The sequence below is a fragment of the Paramormyrops kingsleyae genome, chromosome 1 (genome assembly GCF_048594095.1).
Source record: "Paramormyrops kingsleyae isolate MSU_618 chromosome 1, PKINGS_0.4, whole genome shotgun sequence".
NCBI classification, from domain to species: Eukaryota; Metazoa; Chordata; class Actinopteri; order Osteoglossiformes; family Mormyridae; genus Paramormyrops; species Paramormyrops kingsleyae.
In genome coordinates, this window is record NC_132797.1 from 74,416,809 (window position 1) to 74,438,868 (window position 22,060).

General features: G+C 42.9%; 2 protein-coding genes across 3 annotated transcripts; both read right to left on the reverse strand.

Annotated features, from left to right (window-relative positions):
* Positions 1 to 244: 244 nt before the first annotated feature.
* Positions 245 to 6,393, reverse strand: LOC111838199 (endoplasmic reticulum membrane adapter protein XK-like). 2 transcript variants are annotated; one of them, XR_002836826.2, is made up of 4 exons: positions 6,026 to 6,393; positions 4,014 to 4,276; positions 2,813 to 3,819; positions 2,693 to 2,708 (listed from the first exon to the last, which is right to left on the reverse strand). XR_002836826.2 is itself a non-coding variant. In XM_023800930.2 (3 exons), exons 1-3 carry the CDS (start codon positions 6,268 to 6,270, stop codon positions 2,981 to 2,983), a joined length of 1,347 nt encoding a protein of 448 aa, XP_023656698.2. In that variant the 5' UTR covers positions 6,271 to 6,393; the 3' UTR covers positions 245 to 2,980. The 2 variants fall into 2 exon arrangements, 1 of the variants encoding a protein (XP_023656698.2); XM_023800930.2 differs by having other exon boundaries at positions 245 to 3,819.
* A 370-nt stretch (positions 6,394 to 6,763) lies between these two features.
* On the reverse strand, positions 6,764 to 13,021 carry LOC111838168 (lanC-like protein 3). The gene is made up of 5 exons (XM_023800846.2): positions 12,279 to 13,021; positions 11,474 to 11,597; positions 9,594 to 9,791; positions 9,240 to 9,447; positions 6,764 to 8,966 (listed from the first exon to the last, which is right to left on the reverse strand). Exons 1-5 carry the CDS (start codon positions 12,810 to 12,812, stop codon positions 8,807 to 8,809), a joined length of 1,224 nt encoding a protein of 407 aa, XP_023656614.2. The 5' UTR covers positions 12,813 to 13,021; the 3' UTR covers positions 6,764 to 8,806.
* Positions 13,022 to 22,060: the final 9,039 nt, after the last annotated feature.

The window sequence follows — 22,060 nt, forward strand, 5'->3', positions numbered from 1 at the left end:
AAGCCAGACACAGAGTACTCAGCTAACTGGTTGAAATAAAATCTTGGTCTGGATTTTTCCTTTCTGGATGCAAACTATCCACCTCTGCCAATTTCACTTTGTCTCGGATGGGGCTTGGGGGGCCAGGAGAGACAGTGATCCTGGTGCAGAGCCTAGTAATTATGGCAACACATGGTCTCTCACAAATTAAACAGACCCCCACCCACCAACTTACCCTGTAAGACAAGTCACATGAACGGCTTAGACATGAATGTGTTTTTTATTTATCATTAAGGCACAAGCTCAAAAGCTAAAGTTCAACATCAAAATATGAGAATATAAATACAGTATAATTGTACTGTATATGCCAAATTATTTATGGTATGCCACAATACAGGGACCAGTTCAGAAAACATACAAAAGTTACTTGCATACTTACGTGCATATTTCGTAAAGGGCAGCACAAGGCAGAACCCAAATACACACTGTTGTTACAGGTAACACAGCCTTTTAGCATGATAAAATAATAAATCGGAAGAATAAAATGCTACTCTCAGAATTAAAATGTGAATCAAAACAGTTAATCTACACCACTTGCCCTTCACTGCATTACGGGGGTCCAGAGCCTATCTGGTAACAATGGGGGTAAAGGCAGGGAATAACCTAGGGTAGGACTCCAGCCCTTCGCAGCTAATTAAAATGACATTTTTTAACTCTATGAAATTTGCTTTTCCTTTCGTTTGCGCCAAAAGCCATACAGGGTGCTGGAGCATAACATCAGGAAAACAAACAATGTTCCCTGCTGTTGACCAAGTACTCAAGCAATGTGCATTTAATTGTATCCTTGCTATATCTTCATAGTATGGAATGTTTTCTAACAATAAAATAATAAGTTTAACCATCACATATGCCGTTAGTTATGGAGAAGGGCTACAGTAATAGCACAAAGGCCGGGACGTGCTTTTATATTTTAAATTTACTTGTTTAACATTTAAAGTCTGAGATTCAAACAATTGCACATTTTTTGTTCACTAGGTGTCAGAAAAATAAAATTACATCACAAAATTATACATTCATTTAAACTTAGTACTAATAAACTGGATTAAAATAAATTCATACAAGTAAAATCCCATAAATAATATGAACAAATATTTCAAAATAAATATGGCTCTATCGCAAAAAATACTTTATATTTTACAAATGCCAGATACCATTTTTAAGTTCTTGGTCTCATAAATAGTGATGACCGCATATCAATAAATCTGTGAGGGAAAACAGAGTAAGCTGAACCAGTGAGTAAAATGGGCTGCGTCTTATATCTGAGTGTGGAGACATAATATCAACCATGTGATCAGGGGTGTGTTCCACAAAGCAGGGATTCTCAGTTAGCTGGGTCAGTTTGTCCAATAAGAGTTTAAGTAAGGGGCATTCCTATTGGACGATCATGATTGTCCAATAAGAGTTTAGGTAAGGAGCATTCTTATTGGACGATCATGATTGTCCAATAACAGTTTAGGGAAGGAGCATTCCTATTGGACGATCATGACTTCTAACTTTAAGTTATCCCAGCTAACTGAGAAATCCTGCTTTTTGGAGCAGAATATGATGCAGAATATTTAATCTTTCTTAAGCTCTAATGGAGGTGAACACTTTGAGAGTGGTGAGCAAACCAAAAATTGTATTTTTTGACAAGCCAAGTGAAATAATCAGTATTATATCCAGATGAAAACAGAGGTTAGGGACACTTAGATATTAGTTTTAAGCAGTATAAAATAAACTTGCGAAACCCAAATGCTACAGACCATCGGATGAGGAGGCGTAAGAAGTGCCTCATTCACCAGCCCCCCCCCCCACCCCCAAAGACATATTGTTTCAATGCAAAAATAAAATTAGTGAAAAATATAATACAGTTATATTAAACCATAAATATAGTTCAGGATTCAATTTTCTCTATGCTGTAACATATTTATATAATAAAGTGAATTAATATAATTCTACATTTAAAAGTAATGTTCAGTTCTGGGAATGATAATAGTATTCATGTAACTGCATGCCTTAAACAAGAATAGAAAGTAATTAATGTTAATTCATGTTGTTTTCTTGAGGAGGAATTTCATCCACAAAGTGCTTTTTACATGCATTGGATGTAAAGAATGTGAAGTTTCGGGTTTTACAGATCACAGGGTTTTATTTGATACTCAGTAAAGCCGTTCTTGTGCAATTATGTGGAAAGTTGCTTTGAAAAGTTAAACACCATCATCAGCTGACAGAAAGCCGGCAATATATTCTGGGGATGTTGACGCTGAGATCAGAAAATTGCTGAGGATTTGCAGAGCGCATAAATATTACTCTCCGATGAACTTTGAATACATAACGAATAGGAAATGTCTCTAGGTCACATCAGAGGGTGAATCCACAAATCTCCGGTTTCACTCCTAGGATGGTGAGAAAATGGCTTTAAAAATATAAAATATCTCGTAATATGAGAGTAAATTTTGAAGCATAATGTTTCCCGTACCGGCTTGTCCGATGCTGGGCTGCAGGGGGTCCACCTCCAGTTAATCTCAGCATGCTATATGGACTGGGGGAGGAAACCCCATGATGACACGGGGAGAACATGCAAACTCCACACACATGGAGTCATGGCAGAGACTCGAACCCTGGTCCCAGAGGTGTGAGGTGACAGTGCAAACCACTGCACCACCATGCCACCCCCACTGTATAATTTCCTGAAATGTAAATATTTTTAAAATTAGATATCTTTTCCCACCTAATGTTAGTGACATTAGTGCCACCTAATGTCACTAACTGTGCCACTGACTGTCCTGCCTACCAGGATATAGAGAACAGCTGCGTCTCTCGGAGTGCATGGAAGCACCAAGTGCCTTCCGGGCCGACGATGCTGGCGCTGGCCTGACCGAGGGGCCACAAGCCCACAAGGACCAGAAAGTGTCACATAAAAGCAGCTGATCCTAGGGAACCATAAAGCCCTTTCTCCACATTAGAGCTCCTCTAGGGGGCGCTGGAGACCTCTAAAGCTGTCAAAGGTTACAGGACTCAAGGAGGTGGCTGACGTCGCAGAGTCGTGCGTGTTGTCATTTTCAGACGAGCCGGGGTGGCTCTCTGCGGATTCCTCTCGTTGGCGGGGTCCACAGGGTGGGCAGAGGAAGGGGGCGAATCCCAGGATGCCCCGGGAATCGCTGGAGGCTAAGAGCTTCTTGCAAGGGTGGCAGAACCGGTAGAAGATCAGCATGAAGAAGATGGCCACGGCATAGCCAGCCAGCAGATGCAGTAGAAGCAGCGGCGCACACACCAGGCGGTACACATCTGTGCGGAAGCGGTACCACAGCAGGAGCAAGGCAGCGTTCTCTAAAAAGCGGATCACATAATACGCTGCCATGCGGAACCGGTTCTGTGACTTGTTGATCAGGTCTGGGTCGCTCAGCTGCAGCTGAACCGCCGACCAGCAGAACATGTTGATGCCGGCGTAGAGGAAGGTGAGGAGGCCCAGCACCGTGGTGGTCCCAACCCGCGTCAACGTCTTCTCTACGTTTTCTGGGAAGGGACATCGGCTTCTCCAGAACAGCAGCCAGGGGTAGGAGGAGAAGGCCAGGAAGTTGGCGAGCACCACCGGCATCATCCAGGACCGCAGCACGGAGCTGAAAAGCACCAGGACCGCGACCCGCGTGGCGATCTCGCAACTGCGCCACAGGAAGATGCAGAGGTAGGCCGCGGGCCCCACGTCAACCTCGTAGTCGTCGTACTTTATCTTTATGGCCAGGATGTTGCAGCGAAGGGCGCCGTACACAATGGAGAGGAGCGAGATCACCATCAGCACGCCTGAAAGGAACGAGGGTGAGAGAGGTGGGTGTAACAGACCGAGTAACTGATTTTGGAGCCTCGTGCTCAGATCTGTGAGTAACTAAGGAGATGAAGCTGTTACACATTCAAATATATTTATCCAACATCAAACACACTAGCGATGGCAGGATAGCAGATTAACGGCTCCCAGGATGCTATATGCTGCTGCTTACCTCTGCCGGCAGACACGCCTCGCTGTAGCACGCAGATGTACAGCTGCAGAGTCAGTTGGGGGGCAGAGCCCAGGAAGGCCTGGACGACGGAGGCTCGGGAGAAAGCTGCCCGGTGCACCACCAGCTTACCCTCCGCCTGCCCCACCTGCCGCTCCACCTCCTCAGCCGGGCCGCCGTGGGGCATTCGCTTCAGCCTGGTGATGCTGACGTACGGCTCCTCCACCTTTCCCATGCTCCCATAGATGCAGAAAGCCTCCAGGCACCTGCAACGACAACACCAGCCCTGAGACCTGCCGTGACGATCCATCTGACTCCGGACGTTAAAGAGCGCCGCATTATAAAGCGCATCGTTCTGTTTGAAAATGACAACCAGTCTCTGTTCAGTAAACAAATTCCAGCCATTTGATAAATGGAATTTGCATATATTAAAACAAATTAGTAGTTAAATGACGCTTTCATTTGTCAAACTCAAATACAAAAAGCAGTTATTAGTGTCGTCCAGAAGCGATTTGCCCGGGGGTCTTGTTTTAACAGCTTTGCAGAGACGAATCTGCGGCGCACTTTCAAAAAAAAACATCGCAAAGGGCGTGATGCTGATACAACCTGCAAGCCTTTGCTATACAATACTAAAGTAAACACAAAGCAGATGTGAACATCTAATCTAGATATCTGTGCTCTATTGCCCTGCGGCACGACCGCTTTTTGAAATCACCATTGTGTCCTAAGCAGACTCCTTACATTGCTGCAATTTTTTAACACGCACCCTGGAGTGTATAAATTATCATTATTATCAAAATTATTTTTAATACAGCCTAAATGACACGCTGTCCATACTGACCTCGTGTTGATAAACAGGTTGCTGTCACCGGTGATCTAAACGCCAAGCTGCAAGCTGAATTCACGGCCCTGTAAAACTGCGGTTTGTAGCGGCGGATCGATGTCATTGTTTGCATTTTTTCAGACACAAAGCTTATTTCTGTTAATAAACCGCAACACCCCTACTTCAGAATGCAGGGAGCTTCAGTGGTCACAAGTTAGACAGGACTGATATTAAGCACCATCCCGATCAACTGGCTAAACTCAGCAACTGAGCCCGATCATCTGTTAGGTGAAATAAAGCCGACGCCGTGCATAAGGTAAACACACCTAAGATACTGTGAAACTGATATAAACAACTGTTGTAATAGTTCCTGGAATGAAAATTGTCTGTACACAATAAGAAGAAAAAAAGTTGCTTCTCTCGTGTTTGGCTCTATGTAGGACATATAGATTTAGCAATAAATGTCAAGCAGATTCCAGCGGAGTGGAACAGATGGCCGGACCATGAGTGGAGTAATTATGGAGTAACATTCAGCATGACACCGGCCCTTAGCCGATCGGGGAAATTTACAACCAACTTGATAGCAGAGCTCAGGCAGCCTTAATGAAGGGTCACACCTGGCACCCGGCATGAGAAACTTAAGCATGCTGCTCCAGTATCCTCACTTAAAAAAAAAAACAAAAAAAACTAATAACGGTGTCAATGTCTCAATTAAACTTACATGGAAATACAACACCGGTCTGACTTAAATAAACTACTCTTACTCACCCGCGAGGTGGAGGTGAAACTGATGGTCAGTGCGACCATCTAAATATGAATTTACCAAGCATTACCGCAACACTTACCCGGGACGTTTAAAGTCCTGGGAGATACACAAGTAAACCGGTTTGGATTTTATAAAATGAACAGGAGCGTGGAAAAGATAATTGATTATAAACTGCCTTCGGTATACGCAGTGATGTTAATATTCTGTCGTTGTTTTTACGATTATTGTGACCGTAACGCAGGTATTAAAAGAAACACCATTTCATTAATTATCCCGCCCCAAAATGCACTAATAGACAAGTTTGAGTTGTATGCAGAATTACCTGTGATCCGAGCGGCGCGAAGAAAACGGCCCATCGCAAAGACCCGCAGCACCCCATGGTGAAACTTACACAGCGGTGGCCGTTTGCTCACGCGTGTCGCCTACCTTACTATAGGTCCCAGCTGCAGGATGTGCAGCAGCAGCACGAACGGCCTGTCCCTGATCAGGTCCCTATGGATAAAAATCAGTGTGAGCTGCACTAGAGCCGACGACACAAGCGTGAAGAGGAGCGTGAGTGTCTGCCAGATCCGGTCCCCTGCAGATTGGTACGTGGTACTGAGGTAAAGGGCAGCCACCGTCTCGGCGATGAACAGAGAGACAGACACAAAGATTGAGCTCGGCAGTCTCATTTCCACAAGGCCATGGGGAAAGCGGGAAGACGCCTCTCACCGGCGGTACCAGTGCGCTACGCGGACGCAGCACTGCCGCGTCCTCTGTATGATTACCCCCCTCTGACGGTTTTACTACTTAGAGTAAGTAGGTGGCGCTATCTGAATATGCGAAGTGCACATGTTCTAATGGACGTCGTTAGGTCCCCGAGTATTTTACCTCCCCGATGCCAATATACCTTTAAAAAATAAGTCAAGCCCCCAAGTAAACGACTTTTTTCAATAGCTAGAAACGCGTCGTTAAATGTTTCAGTCCCCAAGTAAAGCCTCAGCCCCCCTATGCATTCATCTCTAACTGCGCCACTCTTCACGACCAATTTTCATATCTAAAATCTTAATTATTATAATGAAATTTCAGCTGTTTCTATTATTTAGGATCCAAAGCATGTAGTGCTATGGCCCGCTGTTTTTTATATATTATTATTATTGACAACAATAATAACTGCAAATCGCGTTTGTTACTCATTAAACTTTATATACAGACATCATCATTTTTAGAGACACATTGATGAGAATCCAACACTTTATTAGTCCAAGATCCACATTTTAAATATTCACTAAATCTAAAGTATCATTATAAGCACGCCAATGTCTATTTGCAATCTAGGTATAAACCAGACGTAACAGCCATTCTACTAAATAAATAATCCATCTAAATATTTACAACTTAATATAAAATAATGTAACAACAGAACAAATTTCAGAACAAATTTCAAATTACAACTAAATGGACTTAGAAGGTTAGAGACATCACATAATTTATTATTTCGTAAATGCTATTATTCTTAATTTAATCAGTCTTTCGGCAATTTCAAAGGCAACTAGCAGGAATTACAGCAAATACAACATAGCTATATGATACAAACACCTCATTTGATAAACTAATTATAAGTGATTTAAACATATATTTGTGAATTGTAGAACACAATATTTAAAAATTATTGTGGCCTATTACAAAGCATTCTGCCAAATAGATTATAGAAATTGCTTTATGTAACCCTAGCCCCACTTAAACTGAATACCTAACTGCATACAAATATTTTATAATGTGAATTTTATCTGAAAAATGACTCCGCAGCTATTAAGTAAGGCCAAAACCCTTTTTAAAAAGCCACTGGGCTTGTATTATAAAGCTGAGTTTTAGGGTTGGTAGGATATGCTAGGTGTATGGGTTTGGGCTCTGTGGTAGTAAACAAAGATAAAGTCCATTTAAACTGGGGTACCATAAATCCAGTAAGTTATCTAGTTATCCAGCAAATCTGGCTTCACGATCCAGGTTCACTTACTGCACTATTCAGGATAGCTGCATAAACGTTATTTGCAGTGACACACTTGGAGAGGTCTCACGGACGTGTACCAACACTACCACTTCCATTCTTTTGGTTGCATTAATGGTGCGTTAACGTCTTATTTTACAGCTTGGGGGTCTTGGAGGGTCAGCACAAGGTTCACTGTGAGTCAGTCCAAAACGCGAGTCCGTCACAGTTCATTTGGTGTCTACCTTGTGATAATTAGGTGTTATACCGTATAAAACAGGGTTCTACACCATATATGCCATACGTTTCCAGACTTGCTGGAGATCATGCACCCCACAGACACCCACAGGCCTTGGGTTGAGATGCTGCCCTTCAGTGGTCACCCTGTGACAACCAGCTCACACTGGTGACTTCATCAAAAATATAAGTAAATTCAGATTTTTTTTTTCATATTTTAGAATACCTATAGTACGCTTTCAGGAAAAAAAAAAAAAGAGTACCAATTTGTACCTTTGCTTGTCACTAGGACTGTGCCCTCTCTCTGAGGAACATCCCCAAGAAACAAACAACATTAATGTACCCCTAATGGTACAAAAATGTTCCTCATAGTCTTTCTGTACCTTAAAAGGTACATTTACCTACAGCTATAGAGTACAGATCCTCAAGGGTGCAGCTCCAGTGACAAGCAAAGGTATGAACTGCTGCTCTTTATTTCTGACAGTGTAGGCCAATTTATTGCAATCGTCACCAAAACATTTGCATACTTCCTTCCCTTATCCATACTTATCCAGACTTAAATACCAAAATCAAATTCCATAATTTTCCCAAACTGTCCCCTGCTGCATAGGAGCCCCGTTTAAATGCATTCGGAGGGTCGTAGCCAAACAGCACTGAGCTATCTAATGGAGGGCACTGCTCTTATTTCCCAGAGCGCCCTCTACTGTGGGCTGCTTGAAGGTAACTTGAGATGTTGTTCAGCAGCCCCATGTGCACAGCCTAAGTGGAAAGCCTGGAAAAACATTTTTCCTGATTTAGGATATTTTACCATATCTGATTTTTTCTAACATTCTTCCACCATATATAAAATCACAGTTGCTTCAAAACATCCTCATAATGTTTCTTACTGTGGCAACGTCAAGCAACTACAGCCACTAAGACAGTGAAACAGCTCTAAGAAGTCGCCAGTTTTTGACTTAAGCTCAAGACGACGGCTCACATCTCCTGATCACTCCCGCTGCGACCTAGACAAAGACACTGAAGAGCGGGAACTCCGATTTGTCAGGGTGCAGGAGATCCACGAGGAAACAGACAGTACCAGAGAGACCTTCAAAAAGACTGTAAATGCGATTCATGGAACTGGAGCCGGCCTTGAACTCATCACTGAACATGAACTCTCCAAACCTGTGGCAAAAAGAATGGGGAAACATTCGATCAGGGAGATCTGAGAGTCAGTCAACATTCAAGCAGATTAAAACAGTAAAGAAAATGCTACAGTCAAGATCTGCTCAGAGGGTGTTCCTCAATAAACAGACCGTCCTCCGAACTTCTGTTCTTGAGTATTGGAACAGTGGAATATGGTGTAAAACGGGTACATGAGAACACAAGTACGGTGAAGTACATCTATGAAGGAACACCCAGCCTTCCTAGCACAGCAGGACGTCGGCTCTGCCTTGCCTCTGTGCGCGGTAAATGTATTTGGAGTTTCCTGTGAGCCGGTAGAGGAGCAGAAAGACGTAGGCACTCCCAGCGACGCCGTGACAGATTCCTCGGCCCTTCTTCAGCAGACCCTTCTGCCACACTAACTCGCCACTTCGGATGCAAGTGTCCAAGTACTGCGGCCTCTTGTTGACCAGATAGGCCTTGGCGAATAGGTAGGCCACGCCTGAAAAGAAGGGGGAAGGAAGACTACAGAGGAGCCAGACATACTGCACTGAAGAAATCTGGGTTAAACCCTGCAAACGAAGGGCCCTGTTTGGGATCTGAACCAGCAGCCTTCCTCCCTGTGGCTCAGGACAGTGGGATTCTCACCTGGGGCTCCGTGGCACCAGTGTACCAGCTCATTCTCCCGCTGGATAATGGAGCCCAGCTCGGCTGGCCAGTTGCAGCTCTGCTCCTGATTCATCAGGAAGTCCACGCTCTGCCACACCAGTTCCTTCTCCCCCGCCGACAACACTTCCTGGTAAGACAGCAGCATCTGCAGGATGGAGGACAGGCCGTGGGCGGCACCTGCAAAGGGGCACATGTACGCACAAGGGCACACACAGACGGGCACACACAGACGGGCACACACAGAAACGCACACGCAGTGACTAGAGAGAGCACAAAATTCAATCGTGCCCCTTAAAATTCAACATTCACAAAATGTTTCTTGTGATTTCAAAACACTGGTAATATACACAGCTGTTTTGAACTGAATGTTGATTAAATCAATCCAGCTTTAGACATATAATAAACATTTTGTGAACAAGGGGTTTAGTATAAGATGCAGCAATTTCACAAAAATAATTCCACATTTACTTTTTACTCCACAACATTCCATTAGAATGGATCAGATAAGCTAAGGTTTTTTATGGCTCATCTCGTTTTTACACCTTGATTGATTATAAGAAAAATGGCACAAGTTGGTCATTAAAATTCTGAAAGTATCTGGTCAATTTACTTTGGTAAAGTGCTGTTAATTAAACTAATAGTTAGCACATCTGATTCCCAGACATTCAAGTAAAACATGCCCATTTACACGGAGAGCAGAGACTAACCATCCCCATCATATATCATACGGCCGGTGTCATTTTCAAGGCGAGAGAAAAAGCATGCAGACACCTGTGCAATAAAAACGAATATCCTTGAGTGTGAACCGGTCTTCTCAGTTAGGGGCCAAACTGTTCGCAAAGCGGGCCGAGCCGCCACCGATCGCGTAACGTTTTATTTACCCTTTTTTATATAGCTGAAAATCGCAGCTGTTGGCTCAGGCGGGTCAGATCTGGGTGTATCAGAATATGCTGATGCGTTGGTTTACTTGAGATACGTTGTTTTTCACTCCTGCGCAGCAAACGGCTCGCTGTAGACCGATCTTTTCAGGCAGTGTGCGAAGTACCCATCAGTATTCGGGGGGGGTCCCCATCTCCCTATTGTTACGCAATACTGATCTTGAGACCCCCTTCAAATTTTGCTTTTGAGGCTTTCATGGGGTCTCATGGGTTAATCGGGGGTGTCGGACATTTCGCACACTGTTTTCAGTGATTAGTTAAATTACGATGGGCTGCGTGCGACAATGGTTTGGGCGCTTAGACTGGTATATGGATGTCGCAAACAGGAAGCACTTCCAAAAAATTGAAGGAAAATGTAGCTTGCGATGTCTCCAAAGAAAGGTATGAATGGAGGGACAATGATAAAACGCTGCTGTAGGATTTAGGTGAATGACATGCAGTTATTGTTCATGTTATGCAGTGTTTAAGCATTTTTATGTATTTATTTTGGTTTTGCCAAAATTTAATTGAGCAACCTTTTTTAGTCTCAATCGGGTACATAATGTTGCTGCTTTCATGCAAACATTGCCGCAATCGCTTTGCTTACTATGGCCTTTGTGTTGGTGTGAAAGTTAAATCTTCACCTCTGAAGGACTTCGTCATCTGGTGCTATCAAGGAAGAGTAAGATTAGCTTCAGTATGAGGACAAACAAGAAGCTCCGAGGGGGACAGGCACGTCAGCACGAGCACGCGCCTTTGGTCACTTTTCCGAAATCTTGCAGCTCAAATCGTTTTGCATTAATGTTCATGTAATTGGCAGTGCCAACGGAAACAGCAGTTATTACTAAAAAGGTGACAGTCAAAAAAACATTCAACATAGACCTACACAATATAGGCCTATATCTACTTCAGTTTCGATCGAGTCATCACGACAGTTCTTACCCAAATATTCAGTTCCATAATATGAATACATGAGAGGAAATGGTTTCCTCTTCTTTCTTGCGTACTGCTTACCAGACTCGATAATAGCCTGGCAGATAGCTTTTATTTGTTCTGGACTTAGTATCTGTAAGAAAGTAATATACAAAAGAAAATTAAGGAAATTAAGGCATGTATAATCTGGCGAGATAATTGTCTGTCACAAATATCTCATAACAGATTTATCACATTTCCGCCATTCCTCTTAGAATAACTTTAATATTACTCGACAATCGTGTGTATTTGGTGTGGGACTTCAGCAATACCTTAAATTAGTATAGGAGAGCAACACGCACGCAGACAGAACGCGCTTCGATGGATGCGCGTTTGCCATGACCAGCTGCAAATAATGAAATATATGTCGTTTGGAGCAGTTGTCATGGGAACTGCTTGTCTTCGGACATCTTTTGCCTCCCTACATTCAAAGCTGCTAAAGTCAGTCAAAGGGGGAATCTCCCGTTCATTTCCAATGGAATAAATATATGTATTTGGGTCTTGGTTGGTTGCAAACTCTTTTTGGGAATACACGCAATGTTAATAACAGAATACATACACACCGGCGCATACAGCGACCAGCCGTCACGCGAATTACTTAAAGTAGCGCTTGCGCCCCCTGTCAGTAGTACTGCAACAACGTGATGTACGAGGGTTTGAAGGTAGATTGTGAAAGCAGCGTGCAATCTTTTAACCACACCCAAAAATGTCGTGTTTTAGGCACGGCTTGTAATCACCCGTCCTCTTTCGACGGCGTTGCCAGTCAGCATCTTACCTCTATCCCGAGCCTCTGTTTCAGCAATAGAGCGGCGCACAGGTATCCTGTTCTCCCCACGAACAGCTCGTCCGAGCCGCACTCCAGAAAACTGATGGGCGCACACACCTCCCATAGGTTTCGAAATTTTGTCAGGGGCTTGACGAAGTCCGAAAAGCCCATGGCTTTGTAGACCATCGTAGCCACGGCGTAAATCCCGGCACCGCCGAGCAGGAATGCAACACGCAAATTTTTGTCCTGCTCCCTATCCACATACTTCACCGACACGTCAATGATCTGTTTCGCGTTTTTCAGGTACGTGTCTCTTTGCTTAGAAAACAAAGGGCATTCTGAGACGTAGTACAGCATGTATGCTACTCCGGCTGGACCGTCATATAAACCGCCGTCACATTCACTTGAGTCAACTGGCACCTTCTTCATGATCTTCTCTATACTTGCGATGACAATAGGCACTATGGCTTCGTTACCCTGTCCCGAGAGCAAAGCTCCAGTATAATCGACATAGCGGTTCTCAAAGCAACGCGTGTTTTCCATCACTAATTAAAGTGAATTAACAGAGACAGCAAAGTCAGTGTAATTCTAATAGAAACCCAGTTTTGTTCGTCTTAGTGGCGTATTCAATGTAATCCAGTAAACGCCGAAATAAAGTTAGTAAAATCAAAACTTTAATTTCCCGACCACGGCTGACGATGTAAAGCGAAAGAGCGATTCATTTTTTTGTCAATCAATATATTACGACTGGTGCTTCGGAAGAGACCGGAAATGGTATCACATCGATAACAGTGATTTGTGGGATATGTATTCCCCACAACATTCAGTAAGAAAACCATAATAATCTACTGCTGTATAAAATACAGTCATTTATAGACATACGCCGTATGTTTATGCATATTTTGGCCTACATTTAGCAAATATTTCAAATTAGATCACTATTGAATTACATTTAATTATCGATCCTATTTAACACGTGACTTGTTCAGTGGTGAATACAACAGTGAATATTTTCATTAACTGATCATTAATTCACTCAGAAATTACACATGAGTCCACAATAAACAGGTGTTTAATTTGAAGAAATTAAAATGAGATCCAGCAGATGGCGACATATGCATAGAAGTGAATAACTGTTACTTGAAATAATTTCTGAATCAGTATCATTTTACTCGCGAAGGACAAGATTACAAGGACTGTGTGTTTCATGCAGGTGGTGGCATGAAGTATACAATTAAGCATACAATCAAGACAAAGGTGCAAGAACAAGAAGCGGAAGCAGAGACAAGAAATAAAGATGCGCAATGATAAATTAACGTGTATACATGAAAATAAAGGTGAGACAAGCAGATGTCGGGAAAAGTCAATGCGAGTAAAAGTTACAGTGGGTGATTAAATATGAAAAGATCCCGTAAGTGACACTGCATCTCATGGGTTCTTTTTCGGAGGTGTGGGGGGCTGCCTGAGGAAGACACTGTTCAGGTGTCTTATCCCTTAGCCTCACACAGCTTTCACCGAGAAGGGAAACACTGGAAGAAAGGAAGACCAGGGGACGAGGGGACAGGCGTTGTTTTCTCGATCCTGGTCCTCCTTTATGGCACAGACGAGTGCCTTCAGTGACAGGCTACGTGCTCTGAAGGTCAAGCAATCAAACACCGCATGCAGGTCTATCATTCCGGCTATCTTCAGGGCATACCAACCACATTCCCTTCTTTTATACATCTGTCTGTGTGTTTGGTTTAATTATCCGTTTATTTATTGATTGATCATTGCACAGTCACTTTGTGTTGCATGTTTGGCACTTTAATGGTCTGTAGATCCATTTCGCATTTGTCGTTACTTATTACTGTACTGTTTGTACATTGCATTTTTAGCACATAAGAATTTATTCCTTGTACACAGCAAGGCTTATTTTTTTTATCAAAATTGATCTAATATGTTTAAGTATTAGTGTTGTTTTTTGTCTTTGTCTTTCTATTTGCTGCCGAACGTCGGAATTTTCCTCCGGGGATTAATAAAGTGTCTGTCTGTCTGTCTGATCTTGATTGGGAAGTATGGACCTTCACGCGGGGGGAGCTGACGGTCATTAATCTCCGCATATCGCACAATTCGATCTATACAGGATGGAATAATTCATTCTATTACGGTTATGTGTAACTGTGGAACAAATCCGTTGGTCATGTACTATATAATGTCATATTTCAGGTTGCTACCCCACACAAGTTCAGAAAAAAGTAAATTAATTTCCACACCAAAATCATAACATAGAATCTAGGGATTTAATCGCCACAATGAAGCTTAACAACAATAGAGCGATGCTATTTTGCTATATTCACTTACTCGTGACGCAAGTCACGAGTAAGTGAATATATTAGTGCCGGACAGAATTGTCAGTAAAAATCACAAATTACATGTGAATTTGATGTGAACTCAAAATTAAATGCATCCTTATTGATTCTCAAACGTTTTAATTTATGATTCCGGTTGGTTACAATCCGCTTCATTTCAGAAAAAAATGCTACATATCACGGTTCAAGAATGGAAAGAATGAAAAAACTGTGAACAAGAATGAAGACGTCATATCAGACAACTGCAGCCCAATAACTTTTGCCTTTTTGTTCCTCTGGTGAGTCGGATGCTATCCATGGTCCTGAAAGAACTGCTACCAAGCAGAAATTAAAGACGTTCAAGATAAATTATAAACTCAGATTTATTCTAAACCCACACCTCAGACTAACAGTTGTTGCTGTCAGTCATTTTCCCTTACACTATTGGGTGGGACATCCATCACATGGCATTTCTACCGCTGATGCGTCATTGTACTGAGCGATAAAGTTAGTTTCATACATTTTGTTCATGGGCGCCCTTGAGTAATAGGCTATTACAGGGTTGTGATGTGATGTGCTTGTAAACAAATGAGGGCCCGTAACGATATTTGAGGTGGTACACTGTGTATACACAGTATAATTGTCGGTGTAATCTAGAATTGTCTGTCTGAATAAAGATTAATAATATGGTTTCTAAAATTCTGTTGGGCATATAGTTATTATGATATTGATCATGACCATCACCGCCTGAACTGTCATTAGACCTAAGCTCCTTGGGTCTTCGTTATCAAAATCAGTTCCAATTTAAAGCCGGATGCCCTTGACAACATTGATGTATTATAGCAGAGTCACCATCACCGTCCACTTTAGGAAGAGTGTGATCGCAGAAAGACTTAGTCTGACGGCGTTAGACTGGTGAGGGGGCTCTTCTGCGTCACTGGGTCGAATTACAGATTCAATCCGCCAGCAGCCTGTTGGAGGTGGGGGGGAGTGAGACAGACGGAGGTAAGAGAGAGATAGGCGAGAGCGCGTGAGATGGATACCCCGATTACTGTCCGCAAAAGCATTTCCGGCTGATAAATCAAATGTCAATTCTTTCAGCTCCAGGCTAATCTCAGACTGTGCTGTGCTTTACCATGTGGAGCTAATTTAAAAAGTCATTTTAGGTATGAAGTGCATTGATCTAGTTTGCATTTTAATTATTTTAGACGTTGTAACCAGGAGCAGGTTTAAATGATTATGAAAGTAGTATATTTTGTGCAAAGCATTCAGGCGCGATTTAAAATTGGCAGGCATCCATAAAAACGCACTTCAACAAGTCAAGTAAATTGGATTAACAGACGGTTTAGGCAAAGGTTATTACCTCTTTCATTCTGTACATGTACGCTACATTTCTTGCAAAGCATCAAGTTGGAAAGCAGCGTTCTGTGTTACACAGAAGACAGCTCCGCTGGAAATGTTTACCTGCTGAGTAAAGATCTTACAAATAACAGGGTATAGGCTGAAGATTGAATGGTTTCTATCAATGTCTCCTGGAGTTTGCTCCTGTGGCATAATTGGACAGATGACCAGAAACTGTGATGTTGGTGTTATACTGAAAAGAAAAATGCAGGTCCTCAAGAAGCAATGTGCTTCAAATAAAGATTAACTGTCAGGACAGGTGCCTGTCTGACCCTGTCCCATGTGTCTTGTCCTCATTTGGCCAGCAGGTGTCACTGGCCATCCCGTTCCCCCCTCTGTCTTGTAGCCCCTCAGTCCCTGGGGTGTTTCTCTCCTCCCTGGCACTGTCGACCAATAAAACCAAAATATTAAATAAAAGGTGAGTCTCGGGCCAGCCTCAGACTCGTGATGGAGGGGATGTTTGAGTCTGAGCCGCGCGCTCAGCCCATTGAGCCACACAGAGGCCTGGGGAGCAGGGAAACACACTCGGGCAACACCAAACAGGATGGCCAGCGACACCTGCGGGCCAAACGGGGAAAAGACACATGGGACCGGGCCGGACAACCACCAACCCTGACTGGACCAAAGTCGCTGAGGAATGTTTCAACTTCGTTGAATCTATGCATTGAAAAATTAAGGTGGTTTTGAAGGCAAAACGGGGTCCAGCTTGGTATTAGCAAGGTGAACCTAATATTGTGGCCAGTGAGTATTATTCAGTGATTCCATACTGACACTGTAATGAACTCGTTCTTGAATTGCTAGAACAGCTAGATGGTTTGACAGTGCATCTCAGCTTACTTATGGCACCATATAGGTCTTTTTTTTTCATTGATCGCAAGTCAGATCAGTACATTTTTCTGCTCCTTACATGAGACCATGAGCCCCACAGCCCCGTACTGATGAGTGACAGGTGATGTGTGAGCCAATGCCTCGTATCCAAGTGTTAAATCACTGTATTGTACCAATTTGGGGTTTTTAGGAGCGAGGGGGTAGGAGGCAGTAGTGTTCCTCCTAGAAATTGTGCCTGTGATTTTCTCGTAGCCAGTAATGACAGATTTGTGTTTGTGAGCTTTTGTTCTGTCTATTGATTGTGTTTCATATCCCCACACATTTCCAGCCAGTCATCGTGCACGCATTCTGTTAGGAAATACAATACGTATGGCATTTTATCTTCCCATGGACGTATTAGGAATAATTGTGGTTAAATTACTGGGAAAAAACAACCTTTTCAATACCACTATCAAAGTACGACTACAGCTATTCTTTTCAAACAATGGCAACATTAACCAGGATGACATTAAGGAAAAATGATCAAGCTGTCATAGTAACATCTGTACTTCTGGCATTGTGGTCATTATTTCAATTTCTTTGTCAATTGATAAAGACAATAAATATTCTTATATTAAATTAAGTTATCTTATTTAATGAGACTTATAGTGAAATATGAGTTTGTATTAATTACTGTTTTCATTTATATACAAGCATACCTTTAAACCTCCAACAATTATTAGAACTAATAATGGACGTTTTAATCATGTGGTTATAGTGTTTTGGTAATGTATTTTTAATGAGATTTATTTGACATTTTTAGACCAAATTCAGCGCATTGCTGCACGTATTTCATTTTCATCTGATTTGTTCAGTGAAAACTCTCATTCATTCATTCCCGCCTGTGCACGTGCCCTACTCCTTCAATATCCCGCTGTAAAATGCGTTTGAGTGTCACGTTCCTTACATAATTGCCAATTAATATGGATGTGTAGCTAACGGTGGATTTCGGAATTAAGTGTCTGTAGCAGAGGCGGATGTGAATTTTTTTTTCGCTTCATGAATCTTGTTAGTGCTCAATGAGAAATCTGTCGTAAATACAGAATGGTGCGATATCCCAAGTATATGTAATAATATAAAAATATCGATCTTCCTAGTAACTCGTCCTGAACTTCAAATTCATTTGATTTTTAAACTCAAAACTGCAAACAGACTCAAATCATGTATTTCTGTAAATATATACAAATCACCATGCATCCTTTTTAGTTAACAGTCAAAGCCTATTTTCTCTATTTAGTCGGTAAAAAGCACACCCTGTTCTGGGTATACCGACGCATTTTCCTCTTTGAACTCGCTTATATGATCGAACTCACACTTGACATTTATTATCAGTGTCACTAAAGTTCACCCATTTCCGCCATAAATGCCAGCAGATAATTTTCCATGACATTAACTTTCCAGTTTTATTCTCACTTTGAGTGCCAGAGTGCTTCATCAAGACATTGCTTAATTGCACTGTATTTCCTGCTCTAACTGAAAAAATACCCCTCCTCAAATTATATCTGTGCGGTGGTTGATACGTGCAGAAAAAGCTCAGGCAAAACAAAAACTCGATGCACACAATCACAGCACAACTGAAGTTTCTGGGGGACAATGACACGATATAGACGACTGAGGCTGGGTGGTATATCGAATGTTTACAGTGTATTAATATTTTTTGCAACCGAGATAGAAGATGGTACAATACCCTTTATATCAAAATACTTTTATCATGTGTTACAATTAGGGCCGTATTAAAAATAGTAAATGGAGACCAATAGTATTCCTTCCTGGTTGTGAGAAACCTAATAATTAACTCCATTAATTAACTCCCTTTGTCCATGGCTGTCTCCCAGTTCAGGGGCCGCAAAGCGCAACCTGATAGATCCTTCGCAGCCCAACCTATCCCGAGATTCACTGAGTGGGTTTTTAGAAGGATGTGGCCAACAAAGGACACACAGTCTGCGTCCTACGAAGGATGTGGCCAACAAAGGGCACACTGTCTGCGTCCTACGAAGGATGTGGCCAACAAAGGGCACACTGTCTGCGTCCTACGAAGGATGTGGCCAATAAAGGGCACACTGTCTGCGTCCTACGAAGGATGTGGCCAACAAATGGCACACTGTCTGTATCCTACGAAGGATGTGGCCAACAAAGGGCACACTGTCTGCATCCTAAGAAGGATGTGGCCAACAAAGGGCACACTGTCTGCGTCCTAAGAAGGATGTGGCCAACAAATGGCACACTGTCTGTATCCTACGAAGGATGTGGCCAACAAAGGGCACACTGTCTGCATCCTACGAAGGATGTGGCCAACAAAGGGCACACTGTCTGCGTCTTACGAAGGATGTGGCCAACAAAGGGCACACTGTCTGCATCCTAAGAAGGATGTGGCCAACAAAGGGCACACTGTCTGCATCCTAAGAAGGATGTGGCCAACAAAGGGCACACTGTCTGCGTCTTACGAAGGATGTGGCCAACAAAGGGCACACAGTCTGCATCCTAAGAAGGATGTGGCCAACAAAGGGCACACTGTCTGCGTCCTAAGAAGGATGTGGCCAACAAAGGGCACACTGTCTGCATCCTAAGAAGGATGTGGCCAACAAAGGGCACACTGTCTGCGTCCTAAGAAGGATGTGGCCAACAAATGGCACACTGTCTGTATCCTACGAAGGATGTGGCCAACAAAGGGCACACTGTCTGCATCCTACGAAGGATGTGGCCAACAAAGGGCACACTGTCTGCGTCCTACGAAGGATGTGGCCAACAAAGGGCACACTGTCTGCGTCCTACGAAGGATGTGGCTAACAAAGGGCACACTGTCTGCATCCTACGAAGGATGTGGCCAACAAAGGGCACACTGTCTGCGTCCTAAGAAGGATGTGGCCAACAAAGGGCACACTGTCTGCGTCCTACGAAGGATGCGGCCAACAAAGGGCACACTGTCTGCGTCCTACGAAGGATGTGGCCAACAAAGGGCACACTGTCTGCGTCCTACGAAGGATGTGGCCAACAAAGGGCACACTGTCTGCGTCCTACGAAGGATGTGGCTAACAAAGGGCACACTGTCTGCATCCTAAGAAGGATGTGGCCAATAAAGGGCACACTGTCTGCGTCCTACGAAGGATGTGGCCAACAAAGGGCACACAGTTTTCATCCTATGAAGGATGTAGCATGCACTGAACTGGGACACAGCTCATATTAATGTGGCTCTGTGGAACATATGTCTCTTCAGTTTAGCACCGTCATTTTGCACTTTAAAACTAACATTATTTTGGTTCTACACAAACGAGTTTTATTCACTTATTATGATTTAGGAAAACTGGACAAAATCCCACTAATTTCACTGCACGTGGTCACAATGGTAACTGGGTGCTGATAATACAGCTGCAGTAATGTGCAAAATGGCCAGTTATATTATCACCAAATACACTACTGCCTGGCCAAAATAAATAAGAAAGTGGCAGACTTTAATATTTCTTTGGACCACCTTTACCCTTGAGCCATTAATTTCTTGTCGAGATCTTGTATTGATGGCAGGTGTATTGAACCGCTCTGTAAAGTCTTTTTCAGGACAAGGTCAAGACTCTTTGGTGACCAATTCATGGGTGAAAATGATTCCTCATGCACCTTGAACCGCTATTTGACACGTTGAGCCCAGTGAATCTTGGCATTATCATCCTGGTATATGTTCATGCCATCAGGAAAGAAAAATCCATTCGTGGGATAACCTGGCCATTCAGGAGATTCAGGTGCTCAGCTGACCTCACTTTATTGCTGCATAACGTTGCTGAACTGTAATAATGATCCAATCATTGGCTCCTAAGTACTTGCCGATTTAAATTCAAATGGTAAATTCAAATCATAGTTCTGAAGGAGCTGATCTGAGTTAAAAAGTTTATTGACAAGCATCATTGGGTCCTTTGTAAGATAGTAACACTTTTGCAATAACATAAAATAACAAATATCTGTGTTTAGTATCCCTGTGGGAGCCAGTGACTCTAAATGCAATTAATAGCAAAACGATGAGAACAGAACTGAATGAGTCAGTCAAAAAATGTTATGACATTTAATAAAAATAAAATGTCTGTGTGGAAGATGTGCAGATATGTTACACGTTGCTTGTCAATGAACCTTTGTTATGAAGCCAAGAAATTTGCAACATTTTTGCAGAATTTAGCAAGATTTTCCTTGAGCACTGTATGTTCTGCTTTGAACTTTTTCTTGACAGTGATTATTTTTTCTCCTGCACATAATGGCCCCTCACTGTCCCCATTTTGCTTTGAGTGTTCTCCCTGTTTTGGTCTAGCAGACAGCACTTAAGGACCATTGACTCAGTAGGTTGTCATTTCCAGCCCTGTCGTGCCCCTTCGGATGATCTGCTTAAACTCAGTCATTCTGACAAGAACATTCAGCCGTATAAAGAAGCAAAAACCACACAGCAATTTGAATAAAAGCAACCGCTGAACAAAAAAAAAAATGCACCGAGTTGGAAACGACCGAGTGCCAGAACAGGCTGAGCTCCTGTTCTAAAAACCGTGGGATGCATTTTGCTTCTTCTTGCAGCAAAACGCTTATTCTTGCATCTTGTATAAGAGAACAGAGGGGCTCCTGTGGCATCCGTCCCACCTGACGCCCCCTTCATGGTCACTTTAGCCACTTTTTTACCTGTCGCCTTATAAACATGTAACCGAGGATACTTGTTATCATTTGGGAACATTACATTAGCTTACTGTACCCATGCATCAAAGGTGACAAGGACCTTGTATGTAACTACAGCCCCCCCCCTCTGTTATTTTACCATTAAACACTGACTGCCTCCTTCTAGCCAATCACAACATTTGGAGGAATGCCATCCATCCATCCATCCATCCATCCATTTGCTGTACCAGCTTGTCCTATTCATGGTATGGGGGGTCCAGACCTTATGTCAGAAGGTACGGGTACAAGGCAGGGAACAACTCAGGATGGGGTGCCAGCCCATCGCAGGGCACACTTCTGAGGAATTTTGTTGCTTAAGCTGCCATCTTTAGCTGGATGTGTGCAGATCTCAGCCCGCTATTGAAATGCCAGTGTTGCCCGCTATTGAAATGCCAGTGTGCCCGCTAATGAAATGCCAGTGCTGCCCGCTATTAAAATGCCAGTGCTGCCCACTAATGAAATGTCCAGTGCTGTCCGCTATTTAAATGCCAGTGCTGCCCACTAATGAAATGCCAG